We start from the raw sequence: 17667 nt of genomic DNA on the forward strand, positions 1-17667 counted from the left end.
GTCAAAGTGGGTAAGTGGGCCACTGTAACAAACAGACAAGTCAGGAGGAGTAAAACGGTGAATGATAATGCCTTTGGTCTGACAAGCAGTAGCCCACCTTTATTCAGGAAATACAATAAAAGGAGTGATTGCATTAGTTTCTGTTTGTATTACATTGAAGAACCTAGTTTGTTCAAAGAATTTACATTATTTTGGTCTAAAATGTAATTCCAAAGACTTGTCAACTGATTTAGAGTGAGTTTTTCTTAGCTTCACTACCATACAATAATGAAACATCTCACAGCTCACCTATTCTTGAATCTATGTACCGACCAGGCCCAACTTAGAAAACATCAACATGCCCTTAAATGATATGATTGAAGGGGAGCTAATATTCGCTGCACAAAACAGGCTTAAAAGACTTTGCAAAAAAGGAATTCAGAAACCAAAGCCAACACACAGATTACACAAGATATCAAATAGATAAATCTTTCTTTAAGCTTTAAAAAAACTGATGGCAAATTTGTCAGCATTAAAATTAAGCAACCACTGTCCGTGCACTATAACATTTCAAGTTTTTGAACATTGATTTAATTAATATTAGATATAATAAAATCATTTTGCAGACGCTTTTATTCAAAGTGACGAACTTCAGAGTAAGTACGACACAAGCAAGGATCTAGAGAAAAGGAAACAACGTCAGTAAGTGCAAACTAACAGCTTTAAGTCCGACACGCAGCTGCTGACAGGCAGCGCACAGAGGCAAAGCACTTTGTTATTTGAGTTGACATATCTTCATTAACAACACCCATACCTGTTCTTGAGAGCATCAAAACCATCCTAAATGTCATCATCGGCATCATCATCTAAATCATTAATTGTGTAGGTTTTCACAAAAGAGCTGGGTCTTTAGCTTTTTCTTAAAGGTAGAAAGGGACTCTGCAGATTGACTGGAGTTTGGTAGTTCGTTCCATCACTAGGGTGCGACAGAGGAGACGTAATCTGTCAATTCACTGTACTGGGTACCTCTGGTTGACACATTTCTATATTAACTTTGGTGGTCGGTGTCTGCAAGTAAATTTCACATGATTTACACACATATTTTGTATTTTTAGAAACTGGGAAACACTGTCTAAAAACTTTGCCCTTCATTATTCACAGCAGCAGCGAGCAATAGTCGAGCACTTACCAGCAGTAATAAACATCATCAGCAGAGAGTGAAGACAAAGATAACATTCAAAACCTTTTTTGGGGTGGCAGAATGCTTCAACATGCCTGAAAAAGACACACTTTGAGAGAAATCCCTGATTGTAATAGTGTCAGATGCTTTTGCTTTTGAATCCGTACTCTTCTTCTTGTTAGAAAGATAACTCACACAAGTGAGTTTTCAGCCTCCAATGTTTAATATGAGTATTAGCCATGAGGTCAGTGTTGCTTAGCAGCTGAGTGGTGCAGACCAGGCAGCTGCATCCGGCTGGGCTGCTTTGGCTGCAGACCAGCTGCTGCTGAAATAAGGTTAAAGAGCCTCCAAGGATGTTCTGTCAAACATTTCAGCGAACAACAACGAGGGCTAACAAGCCTAACACACAATGGCAATGGGGTTTCATGTCATCCAGAATGAATTGTAATCAGTTAAAAACTGTCCACCCTTTTCTGAAATGTGTCAGATGAGTTTTCGATGAAGGACTGAGCTTGAAAAGCAGCAGCAGGAGAAGTTCTGCAGAGGAAGCCGTTTCCATTTGCACACAAAAATCTGCCATCGAGGATTAACTGCGCGGAAACAGAGAAAGGTTCAGAAATGCGAAAAAAAGGGCGTGCGTCTCCAATCATTGAAAACTTTCTATTGACTGATGTTTGGAAGGCCATTCAGGTCATTCAGTCAGTGAACAATAAAATCTCTGAGTGACCAGTGTTTGTGATGCGAAGACGACAGAATGAAGTGCTTTTATGACAAACGTCCTCCAGCAGAGCCGGTCCTCAGTATTAAAACCTGGCCTGACTCCTGTACTCTTCTGGTTTGGCAAGGACAGTCAGGACTGAAGTGAAAAGACAGACCGTTACTCTGGACTGACTCTTCTGTTCCCTGCATAAACAGCCCATTGAAGCCCACTGTCAAACAAGTTCATGGGACAACGAAAGCCTTCAGTGCCTCAATGTGGGAAGATTTAGTTAATTTAATAGACAGAAAGTTGACTTATTCATTGAGAGATTAAAATGACCTGAGAACAAAGAACATTACCACAACATCAATTCGTATCATGTTTTAATTGATTCAAAAATGTGCAGGACACATCACATTAAAAAATGTCTAATATGTTAAAACCTGTTTCCTCTCTCTGACCTGAACACAGCAGCGCTCTGCTGTAGGTTGCACAACTCATGACATGAGCGTCATGCAGTCATAGTAAAGGCAATTTTCCAAGGGATTTAATCAAAAAAAATCTCCCCTTCAACACAAACCCTGAACTCGCCCACCTGTAACAAAGACAAGAAGGAAGACAGTTTCTCCTTTACGGTCAAAGGCCTTTAATTTTTTGTTTTTTTACAGCATTGCTCATTTTTCTCCGTTTATTTAATAATCTAGACGAAAGTAGGAGAAGGGATTAAATTCTTGTTGGAAGACAGACGGGTTAAAGATAATAAAAAAAACTCTGTTAAATAATAACAAAAAATATACATTACATTACATTACATGATTATATCAACCGGCTGAAAAAAATAATTGTGGAAAAGAACGGGGAAAGTGAATTTAAGGCAACTGCTCGTTAGCTGAGTTTGCACAGAAATAGGCTGAGTCATTCCCCTCGGTATGAAGTAAATGAAGGTGATCATACAGTTACTGTCTGCTATGTAATGAGATGCCGCCACCCTACACCTGTGAGGGGGTGGGGGTATGATTGCAGATACTCTAGCTCATGTACAATGGATTGGAACAGTTAACTTGTAAATATTGCAGGGAGTGGAAAGAGTAAGCCAGACAGGAGAGAAGTGGAGCAGGTGTAGTGTTGCGTTCACTTTCTCCTGTTTCACTTTGAGGAAGTAGATGCCTGAAGCAGGGGCTTGCCCATGAAGTGTCCTGGGTGGCATTAGCCCCTGGGTACTGCCCCCCACCCCCATTGCTATTCCATAATACTTAGCTATGATTTCATTTCTCCGCTGTCTGTGGCATTTTGTCTGTGTGATATTTTGGAATGTGTTTTTCATTTCTGAAAGAACTACTCATGCCACACTGTTGCTTTATCGCACAGCAGTGTTACATTTGAATGATAATAATAGTATTTCGAGTCGATGATTGGAGACATGTCAAGTTCATTTGTTTTCTTTAATTTAGAAATTAGTGTGTGTACACACATACTTCAGGCCACCTCCCTTTAGATCCATGCTCATGTTAGGCCATCCCAGTTAAAAAGTCTGGACACGCCCCTGGACTGAAGCAGCAAGTATTGTTCAGTAAAAGATGGGTTGTTGGTGTCAAAGACATATTGGTTAGTAAAAGGAGGAATAGAGAAGGTATCTGCAGTATACTTGGGACAGAGGGTTAAGTATATGTCTTGTTATGAATTAACCTTACTCTGTTTTTTTTTTGGTTTTGTTTAACAAGATGAACTGATGACACTCAACTCAGTTTTGAACTTGAACTCACCAATCATTCAGCCAGAGCTGATGAAGATATTTTGCAAGGTATCCTGAAAATATTTACAGGTTTCAATAAAAGATTGCGTCACTTTAAAGGGAATATTGGAAGTTGCTCAGGTAGAACCAGCACCCCCTGCTGGTCAACCAGAGTAACTGACTCTAGACCGGTAGAATAACAAATATTCTGTGTGAGAGAGATGGATGATGGAGAGAAAAATGGGGAGGGAGGGAGGGGGGGAATGTCCACATTCCACATTCATATTCCAACAATTTGCAGTTATTATTCCAAATAAATAAAATTCATCTTTTCAGGTGTCACTACAATAAAACATAGCAATTTGTAGTCTTTTGAGTCATTTGTAAACTGCCAAGTACATCAACTGTTCAGGCTGCTTTTGAGAATTTGAAGAAAAGTGCAACTATTCACAGAAATAAAAAGGGGGGGGGGGGGGGGCGACATGAAATAATTTAGATACATGTACATATCAACAAATGTATATATTACAGTACAGAATAGAGTTGATCTTTTTCCTCAGTGGAAATCTTGGGACACAGTATCTGAGTGTAAGGTAGGCTGTAAAAAAGAGAGGAAAAGAACAAAGAGACAACCAGAGAGTAAAGCTCTTACAGTCTGCTGGTTTTTAAGACAAATTAAAAAGCCGTTTGATGATCCGAATGTGGAGATCCAGCTTAAGTGGAGCTAGATCGGAGTTGAAATCCTCCCCTCTTTCTCTCTTTTTTTATTTTTATCTCTCAGTGAAGATGCTTCATCCTGAGTGTCCTCTATCCCCCTTTTTAGTGTCCGTACACACCCATCTCTGCAGTGTAGTTCTGTCCTTTCGCAGGTTTAACCTCTGGAGAGTCCCAGCAGTCTGTGTAAGCACCAATTTTGTGGGAACAGCGAGGGCAGGCAGGCCAGCCGGTTACACACTCGTGTCCCGAGTGTTTCTTTGTTTTCATCTGACCTGAAGCAGCCTCTGCACTCGTGGGGCCCTGAGTTGGCTCTGTTCATTTCACCAATAGGTTGCATCCTTGATGTACGTCCTTACAGGTATGGATCGATAAAGAAAAGAAGAAGGAAGGGAAACAGAAGAGAAAGTGTGGTGGTCTGGGCGGTTTCGTTTGCCTCATTCTTGATGAAGGTTTTCCTGTCCCTTTATATTTTCACTGTGGCTATATGGTGGTGAATGACATACTATTACCCTGCATGGCAGAGAGAACATTTCCCAGGCTTTGGTTTCGATTTGTCAAAGCGTACGTTTGTTCGGTGTGTGTGTGTGTGCGTCCATGCATTCACGTGTCCATAAACTTTTTATAAGTAGGCATTTAAGTGTGTGTCTGTGTGTGTGTGTCTGCATCTACTTTAAGTGTCTTTGAAATAGTGTGTCGTTCTTGCAGCCTGTTACAGTATTCCCAGCTGTTTTGCAGAGATGTTTAAGGTCCAACACCGCTCTTAAAAAAAAATAAAAAATAAAAATCCTGGGCAGTATCCTGAGAACCCCTCCCTTCTGTTTAATAAAAACAACAACAACAAAAGATTCCAAATCTGATGTGAACGTCCATGGCCAACACACAACACATCCACTTAAACCAACAGCAGTCACTGATGTTATGACACTAACAGCCACTGCCACAAACGTTGTTCCACACTTGTCCGGAAAATAAATAACACTGCAGTCACAAACAAGATCTCCAAGCTGACAGACCACCTGAGAGAGAGAGAGAGAGAGAGAGAGAGAGAGAGAGAGAGAGGAGTTAAAACAAATCAAAAGTAACACGTCAGCAATTTTAAAGTAGTTCTTAACTTGTTATGAAACGATATTAAGTTGATGCTGATTCTTCTGTTTGACCGACAAGCTACAAAATCAAATGTAGACATAATTCTAACACTGATTATTCTATATACGTATATCTAATTCTTGTAACCTTTGCCTCCATGTTGGCATCAGATGTTTTCAAAGCAAAACATTTTAACAGTATGTGATACATTTGGTAGATCGATCAGTATGAGACTTCACATGACACATGTACAGGACAGGATCGAGAGACGAGATAAGAGGCACTTCTTTGTCCACGTGAGAGAAAGCTATGTTTCTGAACGAGTTATTACACTGAGCAGTACATGTACTTTTTAAACGGACTGAAAGTGACATAAATAAATGAGTAATCTGTTCAGTTTTTATGCTTTAAAAACAAAATGATATCGGTTCTTTCTTTCACATTTTTTCTTCTACTTCATTGGCTCTTCACGAGACACAGGTTTGAGCTTCTTTCAGCCCTTCTTCCTGTTTTTGTTACACAAACTTACGGTTTTTATTTTATATTCAATGTAGTCCTCAGCATGTTTTCGGCAGAAGAATTCAGCCGTTTACAGTGAAAAAGTGACTACAATCTGCTGGTCAAGCTAAATTAGTGAAAAACTGGTGAAAATGGAGCATTTCTGAGATAAAGATATTTTCCTCAGGAGTTGTGGGAGCCAATGCAGGATTAAAGGTTATTACAGAGAAACAGCCATGGTTGTTAGAAAAAAGAGCTTTTCCTCCAACACCATTTACAAACCCATGAAGACTGTTCTCCTTCTTTTGGAAACAAATGTAAAAAGTACTAGCTAAGGAGGTGACAACAAACAAATACACAAACACAGAGGCATAGGGATGTTTGAGCTTCCTGACAAAAACATTCAATCAGTAACAATGAGACCTAGATGTTATATTAAAAATAAAAAAAACTACATGAAAAAGAATAGCTGTGCCTGATTTGAAAAGATTTTGAGAGTACAAAGAGAAGATGAAATGAAAGATGAATATTTCAGTGGAGGTAAGGAAGAGGAAGTTATTGTGGATAGAATTCTGGCTAGACCAAAGTCAAATCTTTTCTTTCCCCTGACGTGTGTTTATACTGTACAAAAAAAAAAAACATTTCAATTTCAAAATCTACCATGTAGAGTTTTTGGTTGGTCAGGAGTTTCCCTCTTCAAATTAATTACAGATTAAATGTAAGTTTGAGGATCAAGTAGAACCTAAGAAAAGTGTCATAATGTTTTTTTTTACGTAGAGTTTCTTGTACAAGTTATACTCTGCTCACACAGGCGGATTTATTGTTCAGTACACGTAGCTCATGAAGTGAAATCAAAGCTTTTTTTCTTTAACTCGTTCTCCTAAAATGGGTATTTAACATCAACTAGTTTACATGGTATATCGTTAGAATAGTAAGAATATGTCCCCAGTACGAATCTCTTTTTTAATCTGAGAAACCCATAAAAGAAATGTACAATAAATGTATCTTAAATGAGCATTTGTCAGTATTAATTTAGGCTCTGCATCCGGAGCGTTCCCAGATTTGACTGTGGGGTCTGAACAAAGCCAAAACACTTGCTGTCCTCTTCATGGGCTTTCACACTTTCAGAAAACTCCTGGTAGAGCTGCATGTCTGAACGCAAACAGCCAATTGTTCCCCTCAGACTTTATCCAGAGCTTCCCCCCCCCACCAGTCCTTTTTTCAGCAGAAAGTTTGAGTGAGCTGACGTGAGCAGGATGTCATCCAGAGAATTCACCTGGAGCCAATGGGAGGGGGTGGTGACATCGTGTGACCATGGCATGGTGCATATATGCATGCGACCGCTACTATCTTTGTGCACGTGAATGAATCAGTATTTAGTTTTCTGTTAGTCAGTATGTTCTTTTCCACTGTATTGGTGATATTGTGATTCCGTTGATAGCATAGCAATGATTTAAAGGTATATATTTCCACCATAGCGTTGTATAGCTTCGTCTGCTACTTCATTTTTTTCAGGTCATGTCTTGCCTCAGAAACCCCCTCCATCCCGTCTGACAGGGATAGTCTCCCGCTGTGAGGTGTGTGAACAGCCAGGTCAGGAGAATTAAAGGCGCAGTCCTCCTGAAATGATCTAGGTATTTTTTTCAGGAGCGCATATGTGAAAACTTTCTTAAAGAGAAAAAGAACTTTGACAAAGGTCCAGCAGCTAGACAGAAGAGGTTTGAACTTTCTACTCAAAGCCCTCAAAACTCACCTCAGCTACCGGACACGCCAAAGACTTCAAGGCCAAAGGATAAAGGCAAGAGAAAAGAACAAGAACAGAAACAAAAACTGGAGAAAAGAGACGAAGAAGGGACAAAAGAGAGGGAGAGGATTAGAGGAACACTCCAGATATGTTAGTAACAGCAGAGACAGAGACAGAGGTTCAGTGTACACGACAACATCACTCAGTAACCAGGCAACACACTCTTCTTCATATTGCCAATGATAGCATCTTACGTGGAGGGTGGTGTTCTATTCATGATGCCGAAAGAGATTGCAGATTGTGTCCACCATACAGTCAATAGTCAATTTCATATTGATTTCTCTTATTCGTGGCTATGCTATCTTACCACCTAACAAACCGTTCGAGGCTATCCTTTGTGTTTTAGTGTCATTCAGCGTCCCATCTATGTGTTCTGTACTGAACATGTTTTGTTTTTGTTCTTATACACAAAGACATCAAATATGGCCTACCTTTTCTTCCAGGTCTTTAATCTGCCTCCTCTGGATTTCTGTTTTGTCCTCAAGATCGCGAATTCTCTGAAAAAATTCAGACAAAAAAAGTGTAAAGAATGTGTTTCAGCAATAGACTGTAAATAAGAATGGACGAAGCCTGAGTGACGTCAGCCATCTCTTCAGACAGGGGGCTCCGGAGGCTCATCAGCAGCCGCCATGCTGGAAATCCTGTCTCAGCCCAACTTTCAGTCAGCCTAACTTTCAGTCAACCTAACGACAGGCTAAGAGCCGGAGCTTAGGCAGGTTTTAAGCCTCTTGACAATGGATAACACGCATCGTTTTCAAAATCAAAATGCAGCCTTTTTAAAAGAAATTCATCCCCCGTACTGTTTTTTTTTTTGTACAAGGCTTTAAACGTGTTTATTTCTGCTGTAAAACAGCTTTTTGCCAGTCATGTGTATATTACTTCCGGTATTCCTGGAGCCAGCCTCGAAGGGACACTCGACGAACTGCAGGATTTTGCACTTCCACATTGGCTTCATTTTTCAAGGCTGGAGGTTTGCCGCTTGGTTTCAGCCTGATACTAGCTTTGGCTGCCATGTGACATGCTCTCTACTGGACAGCTTTTAATCATCAAATAGATCCTTATTATAATGTTAATGTCTTGATATTTACACCTGTAAGATACTACTGTTTATATTAAAAAGGATTGTGCAGGTGATATCACAGAACTCTGATGTACGGAGCGTCTTCGATGGCGAACACTGACAGGTGTTACATGTGTTCAGTACGCCAGCATCGGTTCAGACTCGCTGTTTGAGGGTTGAACAAAACACTTTCAACACCATCCTCAGAGGTTTTGGACGATGCTCCATGTGGGGGACACTCCACTTAAGCGTGCAAATGGAGTGGAAAGTGTGTATGGACATGGTGTAGGGAGTGGTTTGAGACCTGGTGCGCCTGGTGCAGCAGTTCCATCCTCTCCTGGAGGATCTGGCAGTCGTACTCTCGGCTCTTCCTCAGCATCTGCCTCCTCAGCTTCTCCACTGACGTCCGCAGCTCGTCCCTCTGAAGCTCATCCAGAGGCTCTCCGTACTTTATCACCTGCATGACAGGCACATGGGTGTCAAACAGAGTGGGAAGCAGATACAATCTGAAGCCTCTGGTTTTACAAATACGTCTAGTATCAGCAGCAGCCCCTCTAACCCAGCCCTCTAGTTTTAACCATAACTGGTATGTTTCATAAGAGACATTACATCACAAGGTGATGTAGTTTTAAGATCAATAGTGCGTTAATTTGTTGTGACCTGAGGCACCTTGTCCTGCTGCAGGGTGTTGTACAACGTCGCCTCCAGCTCCTGGATTTGCTGTTAGAAGAGAAGAAAATAGCTAGTGTTACTTTTCACAATAAAAACACATTAAACCATTACCCTCAATCTTAAAATGTCAGACTGGATCTATAAAAGTCCAGCCTTGGCGATTAAAAACAGAAAAACACACTTACCATGTAGGCCTGGTCAAGGGCCTGTTTTCTGTAGTCCAGCTCTTCTTCTAGATAGCCTTTCTGTTTGCAGAACATCTCCTACAAACCAGATAAGAGTTTATTTATTGATTCTGCAGATCCATTATAGCCTTATGCATGATTCAAAACACAATTTTCTGAGTGGGCTAATCGTTTGTGGGGGGGAAAATCAATAACTAAATGCAAATGACTAAGTCTCTGTTAAATAAAACCGAGCTGCAGTTCATTGGATTTGCATAATTTGCCACTAAGAGCTGGGCCGTTCAAGACGCTGTGCTCATGTCTCTAAAAAGTAAGAAGAAAGCTTTTAATGCTGAAGATTGAATACTGGTTAAAGAGAAGACTCTTTAGGAACTTTATTAGTCCTTAATGTACTTGTACTATATTTAAAGGGGGTAATAAGTATGTGGCTAAATGTCATGAGCTCTTTCAGCAAATCACAGTCAAATATTTTTCAGTTAAAAATAAGTACTTAGTGGTACATTCAGTATACACTGAGCTAATGTTTTTGTTTTTATCTCCTGGACTGTTGAGGCTCACCATCTCTATTTCTAGGTCCATCATCTTCTGGTGCAGCGCTGCCTCCGTCCCCTCAATCTGTCGAATCCACTAGAGGGCGACAAACAGCAAAACAACATGAGCCGGTACATCACAAACTTGTTCTTTGTGTGTTGACATTTTCATCTTGTCATGCAAAAACACTGTACTGTAGTTTCCTAGCTTACCTTTTCTGCTAGTGACAGAACAGTGCTAGCCTGGATTATGGCCACTTGTTCCTCATTTCTTAAGTTCTGGACAAAAAGGGGGGGGGGGAACATTTTTGGGTTAACAAAGAGCGGATTTAAGCATCGAAATGTTGAATTCCTGGACGCCAGTAGAATTAGGCAAATCAAGGCAAGGCGAGTTTATTTCTATAGCACATTACAACAACAAGGCCATTCAAAGTGCTTCACTCAAGACATAAAAAGCATCATGACAGAGGAAAGAAAAGAAACATTAAAATAGAACATTTGTTGACAGAATTATTAGTGTTCCTGGTGATGATGTCAGAGAAGAAAGATCGCCTTGCATTCCTCAGTTGTGAATTATAAACGTGAAGTCTCGCCTTGTAGATGTCATGAATCTGGAGATTAGTTTTACGCCACCTGCGTTCAGCTTTTTCGACACTCTCTTTTTCCGTTTCTTACCAGCGTCGAACTTCTCCATCGAGATCTTTGTGGGAGCAATGGAATCAATGAAATTTGTGAATTTAGAATTGAAGTTATCTACCAACTCACTGACTGAGCCACAGGAAAGGGCAGCTGTGGAAGAGAAAACCTGGTTAAAGATTTCACTGGTGTTTTCAGTGATACACCGTTTTGTGATCATTTTTGATTGAATACTTTTGTACACTGACATAGTACTCTCAAATAAAACAGAGGAGTGATCAGAGAGGGCAACATCTGAAACAACAACCTTGGAGATGTCCAAGCCCTTGGAGATGATTAAGTTCAGAGTGTGTCCTCTGTTGTGTGTGTGGGCTCTGTCATGTGCTGAGTCAGCCCAAAGCTATCAAGAGTGTAAGGAGGAGGGAGATAGGATGATGATGATCTGCTCGGGGGTTCGAGGGGGCAAGGGCGGTGAAACTTCAAAGGTGTTGGTGAGGGGGTCGAAGGTGGGTGGAGACCCCTCCTCTTGGTTCCGATGTCTGTCCTCTTTAAGCCTCTCCTCAGATACTCGCAGACGTGAAGGTTTTCATCACGCTGTGTTTTGTCTTTCCCGAGAGCTGTTTTCTTTTGTCTCTTGTCCTTGGCAGAGAGAGCTGATGGTTGACGCAGGAAGTAAAATAGGTTAGAGGTGAACAGTGTCACCCCTGACATGTTCAGGCAAAATCCATCTGCCTTGAAAAGATGTCTGCGTTCCCAGAAAATGTTGAAATTGTTAATAAAATTCACTGAATGGGCATTACATGCAGTTGTAAGCCAGTTATTCAGTGGCAACAACCTGCTGAATCTCTCCTCTGCTCTTCTGACTGGTGGCACGGGGCCGCTGATAAACACATCCACATCCAAGGAGCTGACCATCTTCAGCAGACCAATGAAGTCCTGCTTCAAGACTTGTGATTGCTGTTTTGTAACATCATTTGACCCTATGTATAACATTCTTCACAGTTGGGTGTTCAGATTAAATTAAGTTCAGAAAAAAGAGGATATCGGCAAAAGAATGGAAGCAAAGCAGAGAGCAAGAGGAAAAGCGTCTGCACTGTAAGAAAGCAGGAAGTAAACTTACCCCGTTATCTCCCAGGATGTCAAGAAGTTTGATGAGATCTGGTATGCACACATCCTGAAAGAAAAAAACACAACACACAATTTTGACCAATAAGGACCATACAATTTGAATGTGACATTTTTTTCCCCCAAGACTTTCTATTCAACTATATGTAAGTCCAAATTCATTTTGCATGTTAATCTTTGAACTTTTTTTTTTTTTTTTTTTTAACCATGTAACTCCAAAACTCTCCGCTTGCTGCTGTCTCACAAAAAGTTTGTGATCTGTGTCAGTGGACAGATTGAGAAAGCTGCTCGATGTCATGATCAGTAACTACAATAAAGCACTGCTCACCTTCACCCCTTCTTTCATACAGTAGATCTGCAGAGCACTGACTCCCTCAGAGAAGGGATGCATCCGCAGATGATTGAATGGAGGGGATCTCCTCTCACGCTCCTACGGCAACAGAAAAGGACATTTCATCACATGAAGGAAATATTTACAGTGACACTGTTCCCACTGAGCCTACTTGATCTTGTTGAACAGATATATATTTTTTTTACTTTTAACTGATGGTTTAAGACCACTTTATAAAGCTTAAAATTCAACGTTGATGGCCAATCTAGGTTCTTTGAAAGAGTGAAAGAAATATTTTCTAGTGTCTCTACTCTTATGCTCTTTGACAGCTATGTGTGCTGCCATCTGAATCAGGCTCGACTCCGATGAAATGTAGTTACTTCACAAACAGCAGCTCTGTTTTAATATTTAACTGTTTCCACATGAGACCCCCCCTCACACTGACATTGATTATCTCAGTTTCTCTAAGTGGTTCTCTGCGTTCTTTAAACTTTTTTTTTTTTTTTTTTTTTACATCTGATCTCCTGTCTGCTCACTAGGTGGCAGCTCAGGTCAAGTTTCTCCACTGCAGCACAGAGACGACAAAAAGATCCCACGGTCAGCTAGTTATCAATAAAAATGACACACTGGGGGGGGCTCTCTCTGCGATACAGGACATGACTGAAAGTCCAAAGATCTTTGTCATGGAAAACACTGAAGTGCTTTATAACTACATTACAGTATAAACTGGCCCACAACACAGGACTTTTAAGGATGAGAATTGTGAAATACATATTTAACTGTTAAGCATTTTTCTCCCTTTGCTGTTTCGTCTTCATTGTTAAGAAAAGCCGTAGACAGATGTGAAAAACTTTAGACCTCACTTTACACACCTGACAAAACCAAACCAAATATAACATTTAAGAGCACATAGCAATCCGAAGTGGAGTGAGATTTTTCTTTAGTCATGAACTGACTTGTTGACCTGAAATTTGAGTGGGGAGAAAATTAAATTGTGTTTTCTTAGGGGAGAAAATTATGACTACTGTGCATGCCAAACTGAGACTTGAACGTAGTTTTTATTTTTTTTCATCCTTCAGGTTAGCCTCAGAGAGAATAGTTGAAGGTGCTTGTTTTAGAAGGACTTGACAGGAGACTTCTTGTGACTCACCTCCAGCTCCAGTATCCTGAACTCTAACAGCTCATTCTGGTCTCTGGAGTCTTGTAACTCCTGCTGCAGCCGACTGCACTCTGAATCCATCTTTTCCACCTAGACATCAAAGAGAAGCAGCATTAATGAGGGACAGAGGATTTCCATATATTAAGATTAAAGCTAAAATCAGTTATATGAAGAGATAAGGGTTGAGACAAAGTTACTAAACATCTGCACAAACACATTTTTGACAAGTAAGACTTATCCCACACAATCACAGACATCTTTAGACTACTCTATCTCTTTAAAGGTAAAAAAATATAATATAATACAAAATAAAGAGCTATCAGAAAACAGACACAAACCTTCTCTAGCAGCTCCTGATTCCTTCGTAAGAAGAGCTGCTTCTCCTCCACCCATTTGGAGTCCTGACAGAGAAAAGAGAAGGTTCATCATTAGACTTTCATTCAACACATTTTGTTTCAACCTGTTCAGTGAAACAAACGTAACTCATATTCACGAGTACTCGTATGACAATCAGAGAGTTCGTCATGGCGATGAGAGTGAATTAAACCCTAAGGTGAAGTGATTCATCCCTATTTTGATAGCGATAAATGACTTTTTTATTTTTTAATTCAGCCTTTTTTTGGTCTTATATCTTTAGCTCTGTAGTGTATACATTAACAGCATGTAGTATGTAATATACAATACTCTACATGAGGACTAAACCATCAACTTGAAGAGGAATTGCGGCAACTTTGACTTTGACATACTGTAGATATGAAAGCAGATGTCTGGTGGTAAAAACGTAACCATGTCCTGTTCGTCCAGCAGCATACCTGGTATGAATTTGAGGATCTTGTGTGGTACTTCTGTACCTGTTCTGTAATGACTTATTAACTAACACTCCATAAGAGAAGAGGCAAACATTTAGTGTCCTACTCCCTTCAGTGTTTAACCAGCTCTGCAGCGGTCTAGAATCCTTTCTGCGTTATAACCTCTCTCCGTTTTTCAAAAGCATCTCCAATATTTATCCTAGTTTTACCACGTGTCTGGTCGTGGAGCCGATTAGAAAATTGTATTCTTTTTCGGACTTGTAGAATTAGTTATATCTGAACCAGCTCGCTTGCCTACTTTCATTGCTGCTCCACCTGTTGGTTTGCCGTTTGCCTGGCAAACCGAGGGGCGTCCACAAAGGGCGTTGTGGGGGTGCCGTAAAACCGCCTACTTCTCTAGTCGAAACAAAATCAGACCATTCCAGACCGGAATCAGAACTAAAGAGGAGGACATACTGGCTGCTGCATTGTTGACATAGAAGCCAGCTCTTCCACATAGCATGATTCCTTATAATATCTCTGATGATATAGTGAGGTCATTCTATGTTTTTAGATATGACATATTGAGCCTTTAATTTGAGGTTGTGCTATACTGTCTAACATGATCGATCTAAATGCTTCCTACAGCACTGCAGACGCCACACATGCATGCACACTTAATCACATGACATTCCCCTCCTGTAGCAAGTTAATGTCAGAGGTAGCCAATCTTTATGGTAAGACAACTATTTACGATAGAATTGAATAATCTTGTTAGGCGTTCCTGTTGATTTGTCCAATACACTTTGAGTACATCCATCTGTCTTTATTCGTATGTGTCTGTGTATGTGTGTGTTAGTGTTTCCCACCTGTCCCTTTTGGTTCAGTTCCTTCTCCAAGTCCTCTATTTTGGCTTTATACCTGAGAACGTCTGCTTGGAGCTGCTCATGGGCCTGAAAAACAAGAAAATGAGACGTTCAAGAGTCATTCTAGTAACGTCTAGTACAGTAATGTAGTAATGTAAAGTAGTGCTTCTCAACTCTTGGCGTACATGGCAGACTTTTCAATTTGAATTCATTCATTAAACCAGACATTTACTTTAAACATTTTTAAATCATCTATGTTTATACTTTTATTATAAGAAGACACTGGAGCGTGGGCTGCAGAATGTCCCTGTCGCTGAATAGCACCTCTCTCTTGAGGTGCAAACCTTTAACACTGAGCAGCTTGTCAAAGAGAAGATTTTGCAGGGACACTGACGCCTCTCTCTGATCGACTCCACGCTCTTTGATTAACAACTGAGAAATTGTGACCTTTGTACAAGGACTTATTGTGTCAAGACACAAGGTTATAGTAGTCAATAATGTGTACTAGACTGTAGCGTAGGGTGACCTGTCCTGTACTGACACTTCTATGAAAATACACTCTGATGTTATCCTGTTAGCAGTAAGGGTGAAATACCATCCTGTTAAAATCAAAGAACTAACATGTCTTAGATAACAGATGAGACGTGTTTCTAAAATCATCATGGTCACGTTATGACAAATGTTTCCATTTAGAGTTCATAAAATTCAGTGTAACTAAACTCCAACAACTTTAAAGTATCTGTATGATATGATTGTACCGTCACCTCCATTTGACTTAATTTGAACCTCATGGGTATGTTTTGCTTTACAAGTGGTGGTCATTATAGAATGTGGAAGATGTGGATGAAAGAGGACGCTAGATTTCGTCACAATAACTTCTTTATTCTTAGCAAAACACAAAGGAAGAAAATCTGGCTCTACAGGTAGATTGTACCATTACTTGAAAAACGTTCTACCTTTGCTTCCATCTCAGCATCCAGGATCCCTCCTTTCTGTTCCTGCAGCAGGGCATAGGCTCGCTGTAGGGCCTGATACTCCCTGGTCAGCTGTCGGAAACGCAGCTCTGACTCCTCAGTGGATAGACCCTTGATTTACACACACACACACACACACACACACACACACACACACACCGTTTAGCGGTCAAACCAATTGACTGAATACTGCTTCAAGACTATAACTACTCAGAAGTGACTGAAAAGATAACTTTACTAATTGACTGAATGTAAAGGCATGGAAAAAGACTAGTATGAAACAGAATTCATGCGTTCCTCACCTCCTCCAGGTCTTCATCTGGAGTAGCAGGAGTTCTGTCCATCCTGAGTGAAGCTACAGAGGATGTCTCTGAGTCCATGGACTCCTCATCATACCCAAAGAAAGTGTCTACTACAATGTGCCTCTGCAGGGTTAAAACATGAAATAATGAACATTTCTTTAAACCTCTGATGGTGTATAAATACCAGTCAAATCATTTTGCTGACGAGATATCAGATTCAAGGGACTCTGGGTGTCCATAGAGAATTTTTTCTTTCCTATTTGTTTTACTTCAGAACGTGAATACATATGAGATACATTTTCTTAAATTAACCAAATGCTGCTTTATGTGTATCCTGCATGGTTTATGTATTTTCACCTGTGGCCTTTTGGCTAACTCTGGCATATTTACAGAAATGTTTATGTTATTAAATAAATAATACATCTTTGCAGCTTAGGTTTAACTTGCAAAAAACCCTCAGCCATCAGTTATGTTTTAAAAAAAAGAGCCAAATCAAAGAAGAGGAGAAAATCAAAGTGGCTGGACATTTAGATTTCTAAACAAGATGTAATCCTTGTAGAGAAGTACGTTGATGTTTAAATCAACACAAAGTTGCATTCAATGTCTTTTTTAATGCAGTCTGGCTCTTCTTAAACAGCCTGATAGTAAAAGTGTGAGATAAAATGTTTGGTTTTTTTGTGCTAAATAATCAAAGAGGCTGGATTCAGATGGTTCTGCTGTACACCATCTCTTCATAAGACACTGTTGACATTACAAAACTAGAAAACCTTCAAATCAAGAATAAATTAAGAAAATAATACAACTTTTAAACGAGTTTGAAAGAGTCCATTTAGATTTTTCAAACACAGTCCTGAGTAAGTGTTCGCTGGCTTTATACGTCAACAAAAGACTAGAAACAATTCATCGGTCTTTACCTTTATGGGCCTTGAACTTCTTTTATGCCTTTTCTTCCTCAGAAGTTTTTCTCGGTCCTTGAAAAAGAGGGGAAAAAAAGACATCAAACCACAGTCAGATCAACGGTTCTTTGTTTCTTTTGTGTAAATGTAATCAAAGAAAAGGACATCGGTGATATCACACCACAGAGAAGACAAAATACTCCCTCCTTTATTTCATTGAGAATGTTTGGCTTCATGTGATGTTGTTTGTTCAGGGTTCAGTTTATATCTTTATGAGTGCTTTTGGACTTTTTAAGATCTCAACATGGGATGTAGATAAAGTTTAAAGGAACAATATGTAATGCTGACACCTAGTGTTTAAAATGGGTACTGCAGTCCAAATCCAAAGAGCGCTGTCTCCCCCCCGCCCCCCGCCCCCCATCCCCCTCCCCCTCCATAGAGTCTAGA

General features: G+C 40.1%; 1 protein-coding gene across 4 annotated transcripts in view; it reads right to left on the bottom strand.

The window, feature by feature from the left end:
- Window positions 1-2477: 2477 nt before the first annotated feature.
- jakmip2 (janus kinase and microtubule interacting protein 2) overlaps window positions 2478-17667 on the bottom strand; it is a 36240-nt gene continuing 21050 nt past the window's right edge. The window contains exons 9-24 of one of the 4 annotated variants that reach the window (XM_020638318.3): window positions 17239-17295; window positions 16325-16447; window positions 16005-16133; window positions 15052-15135; window positions 13733-13795; window positions 13386-13484; window positions 12233-12334; window positions 11900-11953; window positions 10357-10422; window positions 10172-10240; window positions 9614-9691; window positions 9417-9476; window positions 9061-9213; window positions 8128-8193; window positions 7646-7722; window positions 5185-5324 (exon numbers count right to left, since the gene is read on the bottom strand). In XM_020638318.3, the coding sequence (XP_020493974.1) occupies window positions 7672-7722; window positions 8128-8193; window positions 9061-9213; window positions 9417-9476; window positions 9614-9691; window positions 10172-10240; window positions 10357-10422; window positions 11900-11953; window positions 12233-12334; window positions 13386-13484; window positions 13733-13795; window positions 15052-15135; window positions 16005-16133; window positions 16325-16447; window positions 17239-17295 (1254 nt within the window). In that variant the 3' untranslated portion in view covers window positions 5185-5324; window positions 7646-7671. Of the gene's footprint in view, window positions 5325-7645; window positions 7723-8127; window positions 8194-9060; window positions 9214-9416; window positions 9477-9613; window positions 9692-10171; window positions 10241-10356; window positions 10423-11899; window positions 11954-12232; window positions 12335-13385; window positions 13485-13732; window positions 13796-15051; window positions 15136-16004; window positions 16134-16324; window positions 16448-17238; window positions 17296-17667 lie in introns of all 4 variants that reach the window. The other 3 variants (XM_020638319.3, XM_020638316.3, XM_020638317.3) reach the window with 3 other exon arrangements.

Source organism: Labrus bergylta, chromosome 14, assembly GCF_963930695.1.
Source record: "Labrus bergylta chromosome 14, fLabBer1.1, whole genome shotgun sequence".
NCBI classification, from domain to species: domain Eukaryota; kingdom Metazoa; phylum Chordata; class Actinopteri; order Labriformes; family Labridae; genus Labrus; species Labrus bergylta.